Source organism: Sander lucioperca, chromosome 17, assembly GCF_008315115.2.
Source record: "Sander lucioperca isolate FBNREF2018 chromosome 17, SLUC_FBN_1.2, whole genome shotgun sequence".
NCBI classification, from domain to species: Eukaryota; Metazoa; Chordata; class Actinopteri; order Perciformes; family Percidae; genus Sander; species Sander lucioperca.
The window spans coordinates 8,337,490-8,353,413 of record NC_050189.1 but is presented as its reverse complement, the minus strand read 5'-3'; the positions used below and the strand labels follow the sequence as shown (position 1 = coordinate 8,353,413).

Below are 15,924 nucleotides of genomic sequence, written 5' to 3'. Positions count from 1 at the left end.
AGGATGAATATACAGCGTGGACTATACTGTTCTATACTGCGCTATAGGAGGTAGTGTCAGAAGTGTCTTGGCAAGAGCAGCTGAGGCCACACAGGGAGGCTGGAATGAGAAATGGCTGTGTGTGTGATGATGGATGGAAATGACTAACACTATTTTCTACCAGGTATTTTAGCCTGGGTGCAATCAGTCAGTAGTTTAGTTTAGCAGCTGGCAGCAAGATCTCGTGGCTCACTTCCACTCACTTAAAGCGCCACTTAAAGCCGCCTACGGAAACATGTAGGCAGTGACTAAAACAGCTGAGGTTACGTAACGCCAACTCTACAATTCAAGCCTAATGTGGCCTAGTGGTTAAGACGCGTACAAGATAACTGCAATGTCCCTGGTTTGAATCTGGCTGAGGGACCTTTGATGCATATTATAGTTGCATATCATACCCCCCCATCTCTCTCCTAATGTTTCCGGCTCTTCTTCAGTCACTATCGAGTGAAGGTACATCCCACAAAAGAATCAAGCAATACTTGTTTTTAAACATAATCAACATAATTACGGATAGTTTTTCTACTTTTAACTGTAAAATCAAGGCATTTTTGGCCGAAATAGAAGGGAAATATGTTGGGGGGGAGACATGCAACACGGATGCCAAATCGTACCGGGGACGTTGTGATCTTAAGCCACACGACAAGCTGATGCCACCTGAAATTTGTTTTTTAAAGTTTAAAAAAAGGCGATTGGAAGTTTGGAAGGAGAACAAGTGTCTGCTGGGTATATGGCTGCAAACAACCATTATTTGAATATATATATATCAATTCATTTGCTGATTGTTAATGTAGTGGATTAATCCTTTTGTCTATAAAATGTCCAAAAATAGTGAAAATGGCCATTACAACATCCCACATCCCAGGGTGATATCTTCAAATGTCTTATTTTGTGCGCCCAACAGTCCAAAATCCAAAGATAATAGATAGTTGCGGTTCCTTTTCTGTTGATCGGTTAATAGATTGACTAATCGTTTCAGCTCTACCTGTACTATAGCAACTTAGCCATCCATTCTTGGCAGTGACAATTGTTTCTTATGCTGAACTGACCTTTGGCAAACAAGCAGACATAAACACAAAACTGAGTGGATCGCTTGCAAATGTTTGCCACTAAAAAAAACTGCACAGAAATGATCAACATTACTTTAGTCCTGTTGCCTATAAGGTTTCGATATTTAACTTTATGGTTGTCAAAATACTAAGGTCCTTTTAATATGGTTGGTAGAAGGGTGCTACATCACCCAGGTTACATTACCTACTTCAAATTGTTGTAACTTTAACATTTTAACCTACTGCAGCCTGACTCTGATTCTAATCTGTTAAACTAAAATTATCTGAAGGTTTCTTTGTTGACCGGACTAATTTCTCAGGATTTTCCTCATCTTTCTATGCTTTCTATGCTTAAAGGTCATCTGATCAGCACACAAATATCAGGATTAAATCATAAAACACACACTTAAATCACACAAACACAGCTAGAAAAGACAGAGATTGGGCATTTTTAGGGCGAAACGGACCACACACACATCTACACACAGTCTAACAAACATCCACATTAAGCTCAAACTTCTTCTGTGTGAATCAGACCACACACACACACACACACACACACACACACGCACACACACTTGCACAAACACACATCAGGTGTATTGTTGCATATAAGGGTGAGTCAGAGATCACAGATCTGTGAACCCAAACAATAATAAAGTGGACCAGTGAGATGTAAGGAATGGAATGCCAAACACACACACACACACACACACACACACACACACACACACACACACACACACACACACACACACACACACACAGATAAAACAAAAATCCCCCGTATTTTACACGAGTAAACACAAATGCCATGAGAACCTGAGCCTGCAGACCAACTCAACACTTGTCACTTAACTCAGCAAACATTAAAGGCTTTACACAGATTATAGTTTTATACAAAATAAAACACTCTAACTGTTACAGATCTGGAGATGCATGTGACCCAGAGCAATGAAGACATAAAACATGGGAATTAATCGTTTTAATGCAGATAAAAGATGCAACATACTGCAACCGAAACATGGCTAATACAGTTTCATCCCTTCAGTTTTCATCACACAGATGGAAAAATATTAGCCTCGTGAGACCATCCTGATCTCGCGAGCTCCAGTTTTCCACTCGCAGATCAGTCTGGCATCTTGAGACAGAGAAAATTTGGAGCCGTTCGCCAAACGATCGACCAATCAGCGTTGGTTTTGAGGCGGGTTTAGCTGTGACGCAACGAGAAGCGACTGTTCAGTCTAAACAACATGGCGGCTTCGGCAAGAGTTTGATGTATCAACTGGCTCCGCTAGTCGTGAAGAAGGTGGTGATAGACAGATCATTTATCCAATCAGCTAACCAGTATTTTCGCCCCTTCCCAAAAGTTCTCCAACGGAAAGTTCCCAGATGGATATGCCAAGCAAATGCGAAGCAATCCATCTGGCGGAGTCAGGTTAAAAATATCTTAAATGTAAAGAAGTTAGATCACAGACACCCACTTTAAATGTCTCGCCAACTGTCCAAAACCCGAAGATATTCATTTTATTATCACATAAACAGAGAAAAGCAGCAAATCCTCACAATGGAGAAGCTGAACCAGGAGAAGAGATTTGACGCAAATAATGAATCGATTATTATAATAGTTGCTGTTTTTTATTTCTTCCTGTTGATCGACTGATTGTGACAGTTCTAGTACAAAGTTCCTTAAAACTGGACATTAGTCGTGAGTTCATTATGTAGTAGCCCATTAAGATGTGACTCAACCAATGGATTCATTTCTGCCTCTGAGAAATACTTGTACAAACTCCAATCCGCCTGACTTTCACTGATGAACACAAAACACACATTCAGAGTATACAGTATTTATGTATAAAGTGAATAACTGGTTTGCACAAAGTGCCTCATCCAGCTGCAGAGGACACAAAATCTGCAGAGGACATAGTTGCATGAGGCCCGGAGCTTTTGTGTGTGTGTGTGTGTGTGTGTGTGTGTGTGTGTGTGTGTGTGTGTGTGTGTGTGTGTGTGTGTGTTTGTTTGTTTGTTTGTGTGTGAATGCTGCAGCAGCACTGAGGCAACACTGGAGCGTTCCTCATTGTGCTCATTGGTATCTTTTGTCTTAAACAGGCTGGCACGGGGTGTAACTCTACTGCGACTCAATGAAGGGCCTGTTTCCAGATTAAAAATAGCTGGCCTTCGCATGAGAACCAGGGGATTCCCCACATGCAGATACATAGCTCCATGTTTTTCATTATGGTCTCTGTCCAGTGTCATCTCCAAACTATTCAACGTGATTTCCTGCTACCTCCGACGTATCATAAACACAACCGAAATCAACCAAGAGATCAAGTTGTAACTTAGCCTTTTAACTTGCTAATAAATGTATATATTCACTTATTATCTCATCAATAACAAATATAAAAGACTTATGGATTTCATGCCAGTTGTGAATTGGAAGCAGGTAAAGGCAAACTGTCATATGTTTGCCTTTATACCATGTTCCTTTCATGGCATGAAGGCCGTAAACCATGAAGATCAAATGGTATTCAAATGTGTATCTATTCCAGAATGCAGTTTAGCCTGTGAATGAATCTAATTTATACCCATCTAATTAAAGTATTTTGGGGCACTTTTCTGATTGTTACTATACAGGGTGTTTTACTTTAGCTTCATGTATGATATCGGAGTTTGTCATGTAGTTAAATTGATTTATGCCGTATTGCATGTGGGGAATGTTTACAGCTGTTCCTTATTTAAGATGGCTTCTCATTGTCACAAACCATTTGCCTGATGAATGTCTAGCACCGAACCATCTCTAAATAAATGTATCTTTGCAAGGTAAACAATGTGCAGGAGTTTTGACTACTCGCCCTCCTCCTACGCACCTGCCTTAAGAAATAGATTTGCAAAGTAAACTTCTGTTTTGATTAGAATTTGTACAAAATGATAAAGTATAGGGACTGTGTCTCCCTGATGGTCCAAGACAGACGTTACCTTTGCTATTGCTCTACTTCAGAAGCAGTGCAAAATAGTTTTAATGGACAGACAAATCTTTTCATCAGTTAAAAAAAAAAACCTGTGTGTTTTAGCTATATTTAGCTTTTTAGCTAAGTGTGTCATAGTATTGTGAAGTCCAACCTGTATTTCCCCTCCTGGGCATAACACAAAAGCATCTATTCTAGAGCTTAATGAACATTTCATTAACCCCATGATAACCACTGGTACACATGATGAGTAACACAAACAATATGGCAAATAGCAAAAGATACCAGACTGATATTATCACTTGTTGCTCGTTTAATTTCAGCCATGCTGGCTCGCCAAAAAGTCCCAGATTTGATCCTTTTAATGTGAAAATGTTGTGTCAGCCACGCTGAACTCTTAATGTTTCGCTTACTGTACATCACTTTGCAGAAAAACAGCGGCTTAAAAGCTTCAAATGTGAATTGACTCCTGCTGTTTTGAATGAAAACTAGCTGCAAAAAGCATTCATTTTTCTTCTCCAAGTAAGTGTGTCAAAGAGATGCTCAGGTTTTTACGCTCATGTGGAGAGAATGAATGGAGTCTCTGAGGTCTGGAGGAGTAAATGTATCAGGCAGGTTTTTCCTTGATACCAAATCCTTAACGGAGAAAGGAGGAGGGCAGAGATGTAAGTAAGTCTTCTGCAATATTTTCTGCCTCACTGCACTGAACTCTAAAAAAAGCAGATGAAGACAGGCTGTGAACGTTGCTTAGTTAATGATTTGCTTTCCCCTGCTGGGACTCACTGAACAACATCTCAATGCCAACACTTGGTGTCTGGTACATGTATATCTAATAGCCAGTGTCAAAATATGATACTGGGCAATTTTCTTTTTACTAACTGTAGGTGACAGCAGCTCTGCTAATTGATTTCTGGAGTGAGGAATAATAATATCAGCAGTGTAAATATTGCATCAATAAATTCCCTCTAAAGATTGTAGACATATATATTTAACATCTCTTTACAGTGAAGATCCACAGGCACATTGAACAGTAGTATTATGTATGTAATAGTACATGTATAAGATTATTTCAGGGGATAAAAACGGCTTAAATAAACCCCCAGGAGGTTAGCCCACCTCCACCACTGACCTGCATATTTCACCTCTGCACACAACATCTGTAACCTACTTAAAAGCAATCTACGGCCTCGGACTACTTTCTGCCGTCCCAAATGGATACAATGTGTTCATGTGAGCAGCAACTTAACCCGTTTAGTTCGATAAACTCTGGCGGACAGACAGGCTGCTTATTCCCTCTCCATTTAGGTTTATTGCTTGTAAATTCCGGATTGCATTGTTTAACAAGTCCAGTGAGGCAAAGCTGTTTTCCAAGTCACAAAGCGGGGGGCGAACTTTGCCAAATCTCTTCCACAAAAGACAGTTTCACTTCGTGCAATAACATTTCTACAATATTTCAGTTGTTTTTCCAGCATCACTTTAACAGTAAAAGTTACATTCAGCTGTAAAAATAAACGGGTGTATTTCTTGCCAGTTCAGTGCGCAACAGCGTTGTTGCATGTTAACTCTTAAAAGTGAGTGGAAAGCAGCTCTTACCTGCGATATGGACATGTTCAGGTAGAGGAAGAGCCCCGTGGTGGAGGCAATCTGCAGCACCACCACAACTATGACCACCATCGCCACCCACATCTTGGACGGCGCTTCCCGGCGCCTCGTCCCGCTCGGCCCGCCGGCCGGGACCATCATGTAGGTGGTGGACTCGCTGCTAACCGATCTGAAATAATCCTGGTGCTGCTGCTGTGCGCTCGGAGTGGCCATGGCATTCCCGACGCATGAGCAGACCATAAAACCAAGGGAACCGCAAAACAACAGCAACAGCCCAACAACAACAGCCTCCGCAGACTTGAGCGCAAAATTAGATCATCATGCGTCCGCTGCCAACGGAGCTGTTCATGCGGAGTTCAGCGGGGGGAGCGGGGCGGGGAGGAGAAGAGCTGCAGGTCGAGCAGGCAGGAGAGACACGAGCTGGAAGTTAAAGTTTTGATGTGTCCAGGTCTGTTCAGCGCGCGGCTGCTGCGTAAAGTGGAACTGGAGCTGCTGCTGCTGCTGGAGGAGGCAGCAGCGGTGGACTGATGGGCTGCAACCAAAAGAGAGCAACAAAGAGGGGGCTGGCTTAACCTTTTCACCCTGGGGCTATTGAGGAATGCGCTCTCTCTCTCTCTCTCTCTCTCTCTCTCTCTCTCTCTCTCTCTCTCTCTCTCTCTCGGGACAGACTGGCTGGAGTTCAGATTTTATACACATTGGAGATTTGGATGGTTTTAAACAGCTTTGGTGTTTTAATAATATTGTCTGTTCTGTTATGATAAAGATGAAGTTTTTACTAGATAAATTATTTTAAACAAACTGAGATTTTAATGCATTAGCACTATTTAATGGTAAACTGTACAACTTGTAAATTTGTTAAGTGTTTTTGTACAAATACTCACTCACTCACTCAATCGCTCACACACACACACACACACACACACACACACACACACACACACACAGTTTCAATGGTGCTTTCAAGGCATAATTGAATTGTTAAAGTGCTCATATTATGCTCATTTTCAGGTTCATAATTGTATTTTGAGGTTGTACCAGAATAGGTTTATGTGGTTTTATTTTCAGAAAACACCATATTTTTGTTGTACTGCACATTGCTGCAGCTCCTCTTTTCACCCTGTGTGTTGAGCTCTCTGTTTTAGCTACAGAGTGAGACATCTCACTTCTGTTCCATCTTTGTTGGGAGTCGCACATGTGCAGTAGCTACACACTAAAAAATACTGGGTTATTTTATTAACCCAACCACTGGGTCGAGGCTGGTTAACCCTGTATTATGTATATTCAACCCATATTGGGTAACTTTCAGTAACCCAGTTGTTGGGTTAATGGTTTTGGACTGTTCCTCAATCTTCCTTGATCTGAATAACCCAACCAGTGATCATTTTAACCCAGTGGTTTGGTCACCTTCAAGTTTGGGTTCCCTCCTTTTTCTTTTCCTCCGAGGCGGGAGACCACTTCTGGAAACGCTTAAGGTTTGTCATTTCTCATTTTTTAGAACAGTACCTCTGTCTTCGACAGGAACATGAGCTCGCTAGTTGTTAGTAAGTCATTCTTTTCATAACGGGACAAGCCTGTATAACTTTACTTTACTTTGCCGAAAGCAACCGTTACTGCCCCCTCTAACGGCTACCACTGATGCTAATTAAGCAAACAGCTAGCAAGCTAGCAAGGAGCCTATGCTTACTACAACATTGCTTGCAGTCAAACAGCAGACTTTAGCTCCGGTTACTGGTTACTCACTTGATCTTGATTCATGGTGGTCTACACATAGGGTTGTAATATCCACACTTAGTCAGCATTGCCGGATACGAGTAGCATTTTAGCTCTGATAATCCATTTAGCAACAGTGATTTCTAGCTAACTATGACTCATGCATGCTATAAGGCTAGCGCAAGTTCAAGTATGATAGCGCTAATGCTAGCTAGTTGGCTAATGTTGTAGCATGCTACCTAAGATTTAACTGGAGAATATTTCTAATTCTCTGAGGGAGTGACACATAAACAGTGCTTTTATACCCATTGTGTGTGTGTCTGGGGCAAATCACGAGACAAATTCACTATGATATGAGGTATTATAACGTTTTAAAAAGATCGCTAATGCTAACCGCTAGCTAGCGCTAATTGCTGACTCATGCTGTAAGCTAGCTAGTAGTACAGCTAATAGCGAAGCATTGAAGGTGCATTGCATGCATTCTGTTGATAAAGTAATGTGTGTTTAGTGTAGTTAACACACTTTGATTGTAGAAATACCACTACACTGTTTTAAGTGATTATGAAAAGACCACTAGCTAGCTAGCTACATGGCAGTAGATTACAGCAACTTTCGTTATATTTTCACTAAATAGATAGTTAGACAGACAGACAGACAGACAGACTGCAAAATACACCTCCATACATTGATTGAACATTAACAGATCTTGTTCTTCTCCCCTGTAGCGATTGAATATGGATGACTTTGTTAAACTAAAGTTACCAGAATGGCAACTTCCGGAGCTGATGAACCATTTTGCAGGTAAATGTTATATTGTTGTACTATAGGCCTATTATTAATACTGTTGAATATGTCAGCATTAAAAAATTAGCTACCCTATCCTCATGCATTCCCAATGAAATTATAGGCTACACAATACTCCATTTTGTATAGATGTACAACATCTTGACATGTAAGAGCATTATGTAAAATAATCTAACACTGTGTGTGCCACTGAAGACCATGCCTCCCTAAACAGAATCACATTTTGATTACCCATCACCTGTGGTCACCATTGTAGGTCCCTGAAATACCATTTTGATAGTGACAGAAATTCCTCCACTATAGAAGGCAAACAATTGGCATGAGGTTTTATTAACCTTACCATGGCCACAGAATCTATAGTTTAGCTACCTCTTATTTTACCACTACACATCTGTCTACCATTGTGCACAGCAATACTTTAAATGTAATTTTCTTATTAAAAAATGTGCTGGGGTCTCTCTCTCTCTCTCTCTCTCTCACTCACTCACTCACTCACTCACTCACTCACACACACACACACACACTCCACGTGCAGACACGGTCTTTGTCACAAGGTATAACATAAACATAATCCTAAGATTTGAATATTTGGATTTGTGCATTTTTTGAGCTATAAGCTACTCATCCGATAAACTATGATAATACTTAAGTCAAACCATTTTCTTTCTTTACAGGCTCCAGAGACTACATTTCCCTGATGGTTCTGCCAAGCCTGATGCCACCTGCAGTCTTCAGGATGGGCCTGAAAGACCGTGAGGTCTACAGTGTCTGACGCCATGAAGGCCTTCATCGATCTTAAGCCTGTGAGTATTCCTAGACTCACACAGCCCCTTAGATCTAGTGATGCAGGTCTTGTAATTGTAAAATCTGTTAGAAAACATTAGCTGTCAGTCTTTGTCATTCAAGTACTTGATTTGTGGAATATTATTATTTGTAGGTCGGAACAAACATGGTGGAGTACCTTGAGGCAGCAGACCAGACCAGGCCGTAGCCCTACACCCTGGTGTTGGGAGGAGAGGAGTGCTGCTCACAGCCATTCACCGTTCTCAGTGGGCCGGCCCTGGAGCAGGACAGCGGTGTCCAAGCTGGACATGTTTGTTTCAAAAGTTTTTATGTGTTCGATATCAATTTCCCAAAGCAGTGTTTCTCTGCTTTCTCCTCCAGGAGGCTGTCTATGGGATGGGGGGGGGGGTAATGTGGCCCCATGCGTTTGAGTTTTGGAAATTCTCATGTGATAAGGGAATTCTGTCTCTCTGCCTCTCTCGCTGTCTTTCTGTCTCTCTCTGTCTGTCTATCTCTCTCTCTCTAATATTTAGGAGGAATATAAGGAGGAAATTAATTATTGTTAATAATTGTTGCTTGGTATTATTATTCCAGTTATTTGATACACATTTTGAAATGAGGTAGGGGTAATGTGGCCCCATGCATTTCTTTTTTGGAAACACTCATGTGATAAGGGAATTGGGCTTGTTATTGTTATTCCAGTTTTTCAGTTTTTCTCTTTAAATGAGTAAATTAAATATTGTTCAATAAAATCAGTGACATTAATGAAGTGTATGCATTGTGTATTATTATTATTATTATTATTATTAAAAATATAGTAATTTTATAGATTAAAGAATAACTAAATGAATGGGTCAAATATCAACCCAACAAGGGGGTCAGTTGAACTCATTATTGGGCTGGTGGGTCTGACCCAGTAATGAGTTGCATTAACCCAACGTTGGTGTCACAATGACCCAGGTTTGGGTTTGTTGAAGCAACCCTTCTACTGGGTTAAAATTTCAACCCAACTCAAAAAGTCAAATCAACCCAGGATGTGTTCTGTCCTATATTGCACCAGGAACTGGGTTGGGAATAACCCAATTTGGGTTATTTTCAGCCCAGTATTTTTTAGTGTGTAGGTAAGGACTGCTAGCCAGTCAGAAGCAGAGTATGAGGGCACGCTACGCTAGCAGCTAGGTGAGCATTATAACGTGTGGTACAAAGTGACGCACCTTCGTCACGGAAGTAAAGGCTGGACTACAATAGAGCTGTTTGGAGCAGTTTGTGAACAGTGTTTTCTGTTGGAGATGGTAAGTCCCTTTGGGGTGGACTTTGGGCTTTTTCACTTTGTAAACGTATAATGTGCACAAAAAAGATATATAACACAATAAAGGAAAGGGAAAAGCCAAAAAGCATAATATGAGCACTTTAAGTCATTTTTAAGCAAAAAGGACACAAATTCACTTCTTTTAGCTTCTTAAATATGAACATTTGCTAGTTTTTCTACTACTTGATATTAATAAAGTGAAAAACCTTTGGCGGATGGACTGTTGGTTGAGCAAAACAAGCAATTTTCACAGTTTCTGACATTTTATACAAACTTAATAGGTTAAATAATAGTCAGATTAATCACAAAAACTGCTCTTTTGGACCAAATCTTTTTTTAATAATAGATAAAATGGCAAAATAATCTCTTTCTTCACCCTTTCTATCTTCTTTCTGTTCTCCGAGCTGCTCCGTCCAGTGTTTGTTTGCATGTCTGTGGTCTGTTTTCCAGCTTTGCACTGCTGGAGAGCAAATATTTTTCTGACACCCTCCAGTCTATCACTTTGAAACAAGTGTAGCCACGTTTAAATATTTAACATTAATGTAGCTTTCCAAAAACATCACAAAGTTGCACACAGGCCGCTGACTTCAACCTGACTTTATTGGATAAGACCTCATGGAGAGATGACTACATCTAGATTTTATTGCTGCAGACAGTATATTTCTGTATGCCATAACGCCTCAATCCTGTCTTAAATCACCATAAAACAGAGTCTTTGGGATGTTTTTAGACCTTGGCACCACTTCAACGAAATTATTTTATCATGGCACCACAAGCTATATATGATATATTGATATTATATATATTATCTCACTATGAAGTAAAATAATATAGGCCCGTTCTCAGTTACTCAGAAAAAAAGCTGCTCTGCAGATTTACAGATGAGAATGTAAAGTCTTGCATGCATTTCTTTCATTTTCCTCAAAATTACAATTAGCTTATTCAAGGTGTACAAGGACAAACAAGCAAACAAAAAAAAGGTTGCAGGCATTTTAATGGGACGTGAGTTCTGGATCCAGGTTCATGTAGAGCCACATGTGTGATGTCAGTTAATGAGCAATACCACAGTCTTTTACAGTACAAGCAGCCAAATCCTGTCCGCTAAGCCATTAGCTGAGTTGTGTTCAGTCTGATTTTAGTTTTCTTGGTCGGTTCATGTTATAAAAAACCCACGATAAATAGACAATGATACGATAAATCTTGTGGCATCCTCGGCTCGTCCTCAAGGCACCCACTTTGAGAACCGCTGGTCTGAACAACAGACTTGTCTTTGTTTCTTTTATATTATATTCCCACAAACAGCTGGAGAGTGGTCTGTGTGTGCCCAGCAGTCAAAGCTGTCTACCAGGGATGGGAGGAATATGAGCTTGGGTCGCTGCCAGTCAGACAGCTATGGACCGTCAGAGGGCTACAGCAGGGCTGGGCCCAAAAGGGGGCTAGAGTGCTGTCAATATGACAATTGTGATTTTCCATTGGATCAGAGTACTGTCACTTGGCTGCCTGTTCTGCCAATTTCCCCAGCCCTCGTCACATGACCAATTAATGTTTCCATGATGATTATCCACAATTCTGATACAATGGAACCAGCACTGTAATTGTTTTTTAGAAAAAGTGGCAGACTGAGCCTATAGAAAATGTGTATTCTATTTGGATGTACAATTTGTTTAAAGTGCCCATATTATGAAAAAATCACTTTTTCTGGGATTTGGGGTGTTATGTTGTGTCTCTGGTGCTTCCACACACATACAAACTTTGAAAAAAATCCATCCATGCTGTTTAGAGTGAGATACAGTTTCTGAACGTGTCCTGCTTTCAGTCTCTGGGTGAGCTGTTCAAAATCGGCTAACCGCAACCATTAGCTCGTTAGCATGCTAACGCTAATGCTAACGCTAGCATGCTACCTCGTTCTCAATAGCAAAGCACTGCTACAACACACACAAGTTCACCATAATCTACAAAAGAACTACTTACATGTGCGCCCTCATTTAGAAGTCTCCCAGCTAATCCTGCCTTGTAACTGACCGAAGTTGTAGAAACAGCCTTTCTTTTACTGTCTATGGAGCTAGCTAGCTGACATGATCTACATCTGAGCTACTGGGCATGTGCAAGTGTAATCAAAGATAGTACAGAAGAAGAAGAAGAAAAGAGGTCTCACTCTGTAGCTAAAACAGAGACCAGGTGAAAAGAGGATCTGCAGCAGTGAGAGAGAGCGGTGCAGTACAACAAAAATATGGTGTTTTTTGAAAATTAAACCATGTAAACCTATTCTGGTACAACCTTAAAATACAATTATGAACCTGAAAATGAGCATAATATGGCTGCTTTAAAATAAAAGTGAAATTAATAATGAATGTGATAGCATAATTACATTGTGTTGTTCGATCCTATCCAATATTTCCTATATTTGTAAGCATATTTTCTATGCTGTATTCTGATAACATGCCCCTTTCATGAAAACCGGGCCAGTAGTCTTCCCGTAATCCTGCTAACAAACAAACAAACAGATGAACAAAACAGTGAAAACAGATTAAATCCACAGCAAGTAAAAGAAATACTTTCCACTTGACATTATTTGCAGTTTGAAGTCGACTCCTTAAGGGTAGATTCTGCCACAACTGTGTAAGGTCTTTGTCTAGATGATATTTTAACACCTCAAGGTCGTCAACAGCCAAATGCCTGACTCTTTGAGTTAGCATGAGGATGATACTTGGCATCTGCACTGATTCCTCTGGCCAAGTGCTTGCATATTACAAGTATCCCAGTGAGATTTGCAAATATGCAAATACTCCTATTTGTGGCTGACTTGATGTAGAATTTCTCTTTCTTTTGCATCTTTTGAGTGAGAAACAAAGCCTGTAGTCTGTTTGGATTCATAGCTGTTACCAGGGGCGATTCTAGGGTCAGAGCTTTAGGGGTGCTGAGCACCCAATGAGCCCCACTGCCACCACCCACCCTCTTTTCACACAAAAAACAAAAATATGTCTATTGAAAAATAACTTTATCATTTTAACATTGGTTCAACTAACTCCAACATCCAGATTGTTTTTCTTTTTTTTGAGACCTTTTCAGAGCACCAGCTTAATTGTGAGAGTTCACACAGACAGCCCCCTGTAACAAACACAAAACCTTCTTCACTCAGCTGGTTTTCCTGACTGTTAACTCCATGTGCCGAGAGAGAGAGAGAGAGAGAGAGAGAGAGAGAGAGAGAGAGAGAGAGAGAGAGAGAGAGAGAGAGAGAGAGAGAGATGCTATGAGTTCAGGAGTTAAGCCTGGTTCAGGTTAAATCCTCTGTGTGTGAGGAATGAATAAATACAGCAAAAGAAAAACATTAAACTTTCTTTTATTGTCTATTTTGATAGTCAGCCACAACTGAAAAATAACATATATAAATCTAGGAATGAATAACAATTCATTTAAAAAGCCACAGTGAGTGTTTTCACACATAGGCCTACTGGTAGTATACAGTGATATGTTTGTTTTTTCACTCTGGTCCAAACGCCAGGGCCAGAGTGATAGAGATGTTTCCATGACGACTGACCAGAAAAGACGCACGTGATGTGCGTTGCTATGGTACTGATAAACAAACCTGCTAATGCTAATTGGTTAGATAGCAACAGACACCGAACTATTGACATTATACCGCTATATCACATTTAACCGACGTGACATGTCAACGTCCTGGGCAACTTTTCTCCATGCAGCAGCCTCTCTATTTATATCTGTATAAGAGAGGTCAGAGAGAATCGGACATTCAGACACTTATCACTCGTTCTAGTCTCTCTGCCATTTTTGTGAGTCGCTTCCGAAGCTTTTCAACGGTGTAGTACGACGTCCGCTGGGGGCGTATTGCGTATTACGGAGCTGATTTCAACTGCCAGTGTGAAGGCGGCGTTATTATAGGTGTACACGTGATTCAGGTACTCACCGATATGGTTTGTGAGACACAGCTTTGGAGCAACTTAGTTGATTCACAACACTACATAACGGGTTCTCACTCTGCGTGTGTTTCGCGCTGGATGACGGTCGTGCTGAGCGGTACAGGTACAGAGGAGAAGTAGAAGAAGAGAAGAGGATGATACCATTTGCTAAGCGGGGATGTTTTCATTTTCATCCTTAACACATACATTTTAAACCACAAACTACGGAGTATGTTTTGGACATTATTTAACCTTGTCAAAGACGAACAAAAATGTTAGAATAACAACATTTCTTACTCCAAGTTTTAGGGGTGCTGAGCTCCTTTTTAGGGGTGCTTCAGCACCCCTAAACAGGGGCTAGCCTCGCCCTTGGCTGTTACAATGAATTCCAATAGTGACAAGTTGTCTCCTCTCCTGGTGAAAATCTGACTGTTTGAGACATACTGGGCATTTTGATGAATAGCAGAAAGGTGATTATGATGCCAGACAGACTGCATGCATCATGTCAAGATCTGCCTGAAACAAGTTAGCCCCAGTTTGTGCCTCTCATGTTTTACCATTACACAGTGTTGGGAAGGAAACGTATTCCGTTACAGAATACAGAATACATGCCCAAAAATGTAATTTGAAACGTATTCCGTTAACGTTACTCAATCTGAGTAACGTATTCTGAATACTTGGATTACTTCCACATTGAATTGCATTTTATAAGTGTAGGAATACGGCCATCACATACAGTTTACTAAACAGGCCTATTCTGGTGTGTTCTTCTGTTCCAACTGGCTGAATGTGTATCTAAACAAGCAGATAGATTTTTGTATTTGTAGTCCCGAACTGCATACTACAAAAATCTAACTGCAGTCTAAGCTACCACAAGCTAATTTTAGCTAACGTTAGCTAGCATGTCAAATGGGGCTAGTCAGTCTTTCAACGGCTCTGGGGCTAGTAAATCAGCATGTAGGAGAATGTAAAGTCACACGTCAACTATAAAATAACAAGGTGACCAGTAAAACTACAGCAGACGACTACCCTTGGCTAATAAAAAAAAAAAAACTTACTTTAAGATGCTTCTTCAGGTTGGAGGTGGAGTAATTTGGACGCTGAAAGGAGGTTGATTGCTGGCAAGCAGAGGTTGCACTGCACAGTTATATATATATTTCGTTCTTCCTTCTCTTTCTTTAATGTGAAATGCTGTTTGAATTTCCAAGTTAGAAACGCATTCCTGCTCTGGCTCTGTTGTGCCAGTTCCGGCTCCATCTGTAACTGTAACGGAATACAGTTACTCATAATTTGTATTCTGAATACGTAACACCGGTACATGTATTCCGTGTGTTCCCCAACACTGCCATTACATATAAGGGTTTTAGGTTCGCTAATCCCACCTCACTCAGATTTATGAATTTAGAGCCAGTAGCCAATGGTACCCTCATAAATTAGATTACTGCACTCAGCAGACTTGAAATGCTGTCTTCTACCTACCTACCTACACTGCCGCTGAAGACAGATGGGTATCAGACCTGGTTCATATGTATTTCCAGATTTTTGCTTGTCAATTTCTCTGGCTATTTTATTATGTGCAGAAATTCAGGCAACCACACATGATTCTTTTCTGACAGGCTCCCTTCACATTTAAAGGGGTGATTGAATGCAAAGCCGATTTTACCTTGTCATAGTTGAATAATGACAGTTTAGTGGGTAACTAGGACATACATAGAACCTCAAAATCCCATTGACACCTCTTTCCTCTG

At 40.6% G+C, this 15,924-nt stretch overlaps 1 protein-coding gene and 1 long non-coding RNA gene across 3 annotated transcripts in view; one reads left to right on the top strand and one right to left on the bottom strand.

Moving 5' to 3' along the window:
- tnfsf10l (TNF superfamily member 10, like) overlaps nucleotides 1-6,205 on the bottom strand; it is a 56,614-nt gene extending 50,409 nt beyond the window's left edge. For both annotated transcript variants that reach the window (XR_004895490.1, XM_031304134.1), the window contains exon 1: nucleotides 5,645-6,205. Coding sequence is in view for 1 of the 2 variants with exons in the window: in XM_031304134.1 (XP_031159994.1) it covers nucleotides 5,645-5,893 (249 nt within the window). In the remaining variant the exon portion in view is untranslated. The remainder of the gene's footprint in view (nucleotides 1-5,644) is intronic.
- The window catches only part of LOC116053171, an 81,338-nt gene that overhangs the window by 49,140 nt on the left and 16,274 nt on the right, over nucleotides 1-15,924 (top strand). The window lies entirely within an intron of this gene.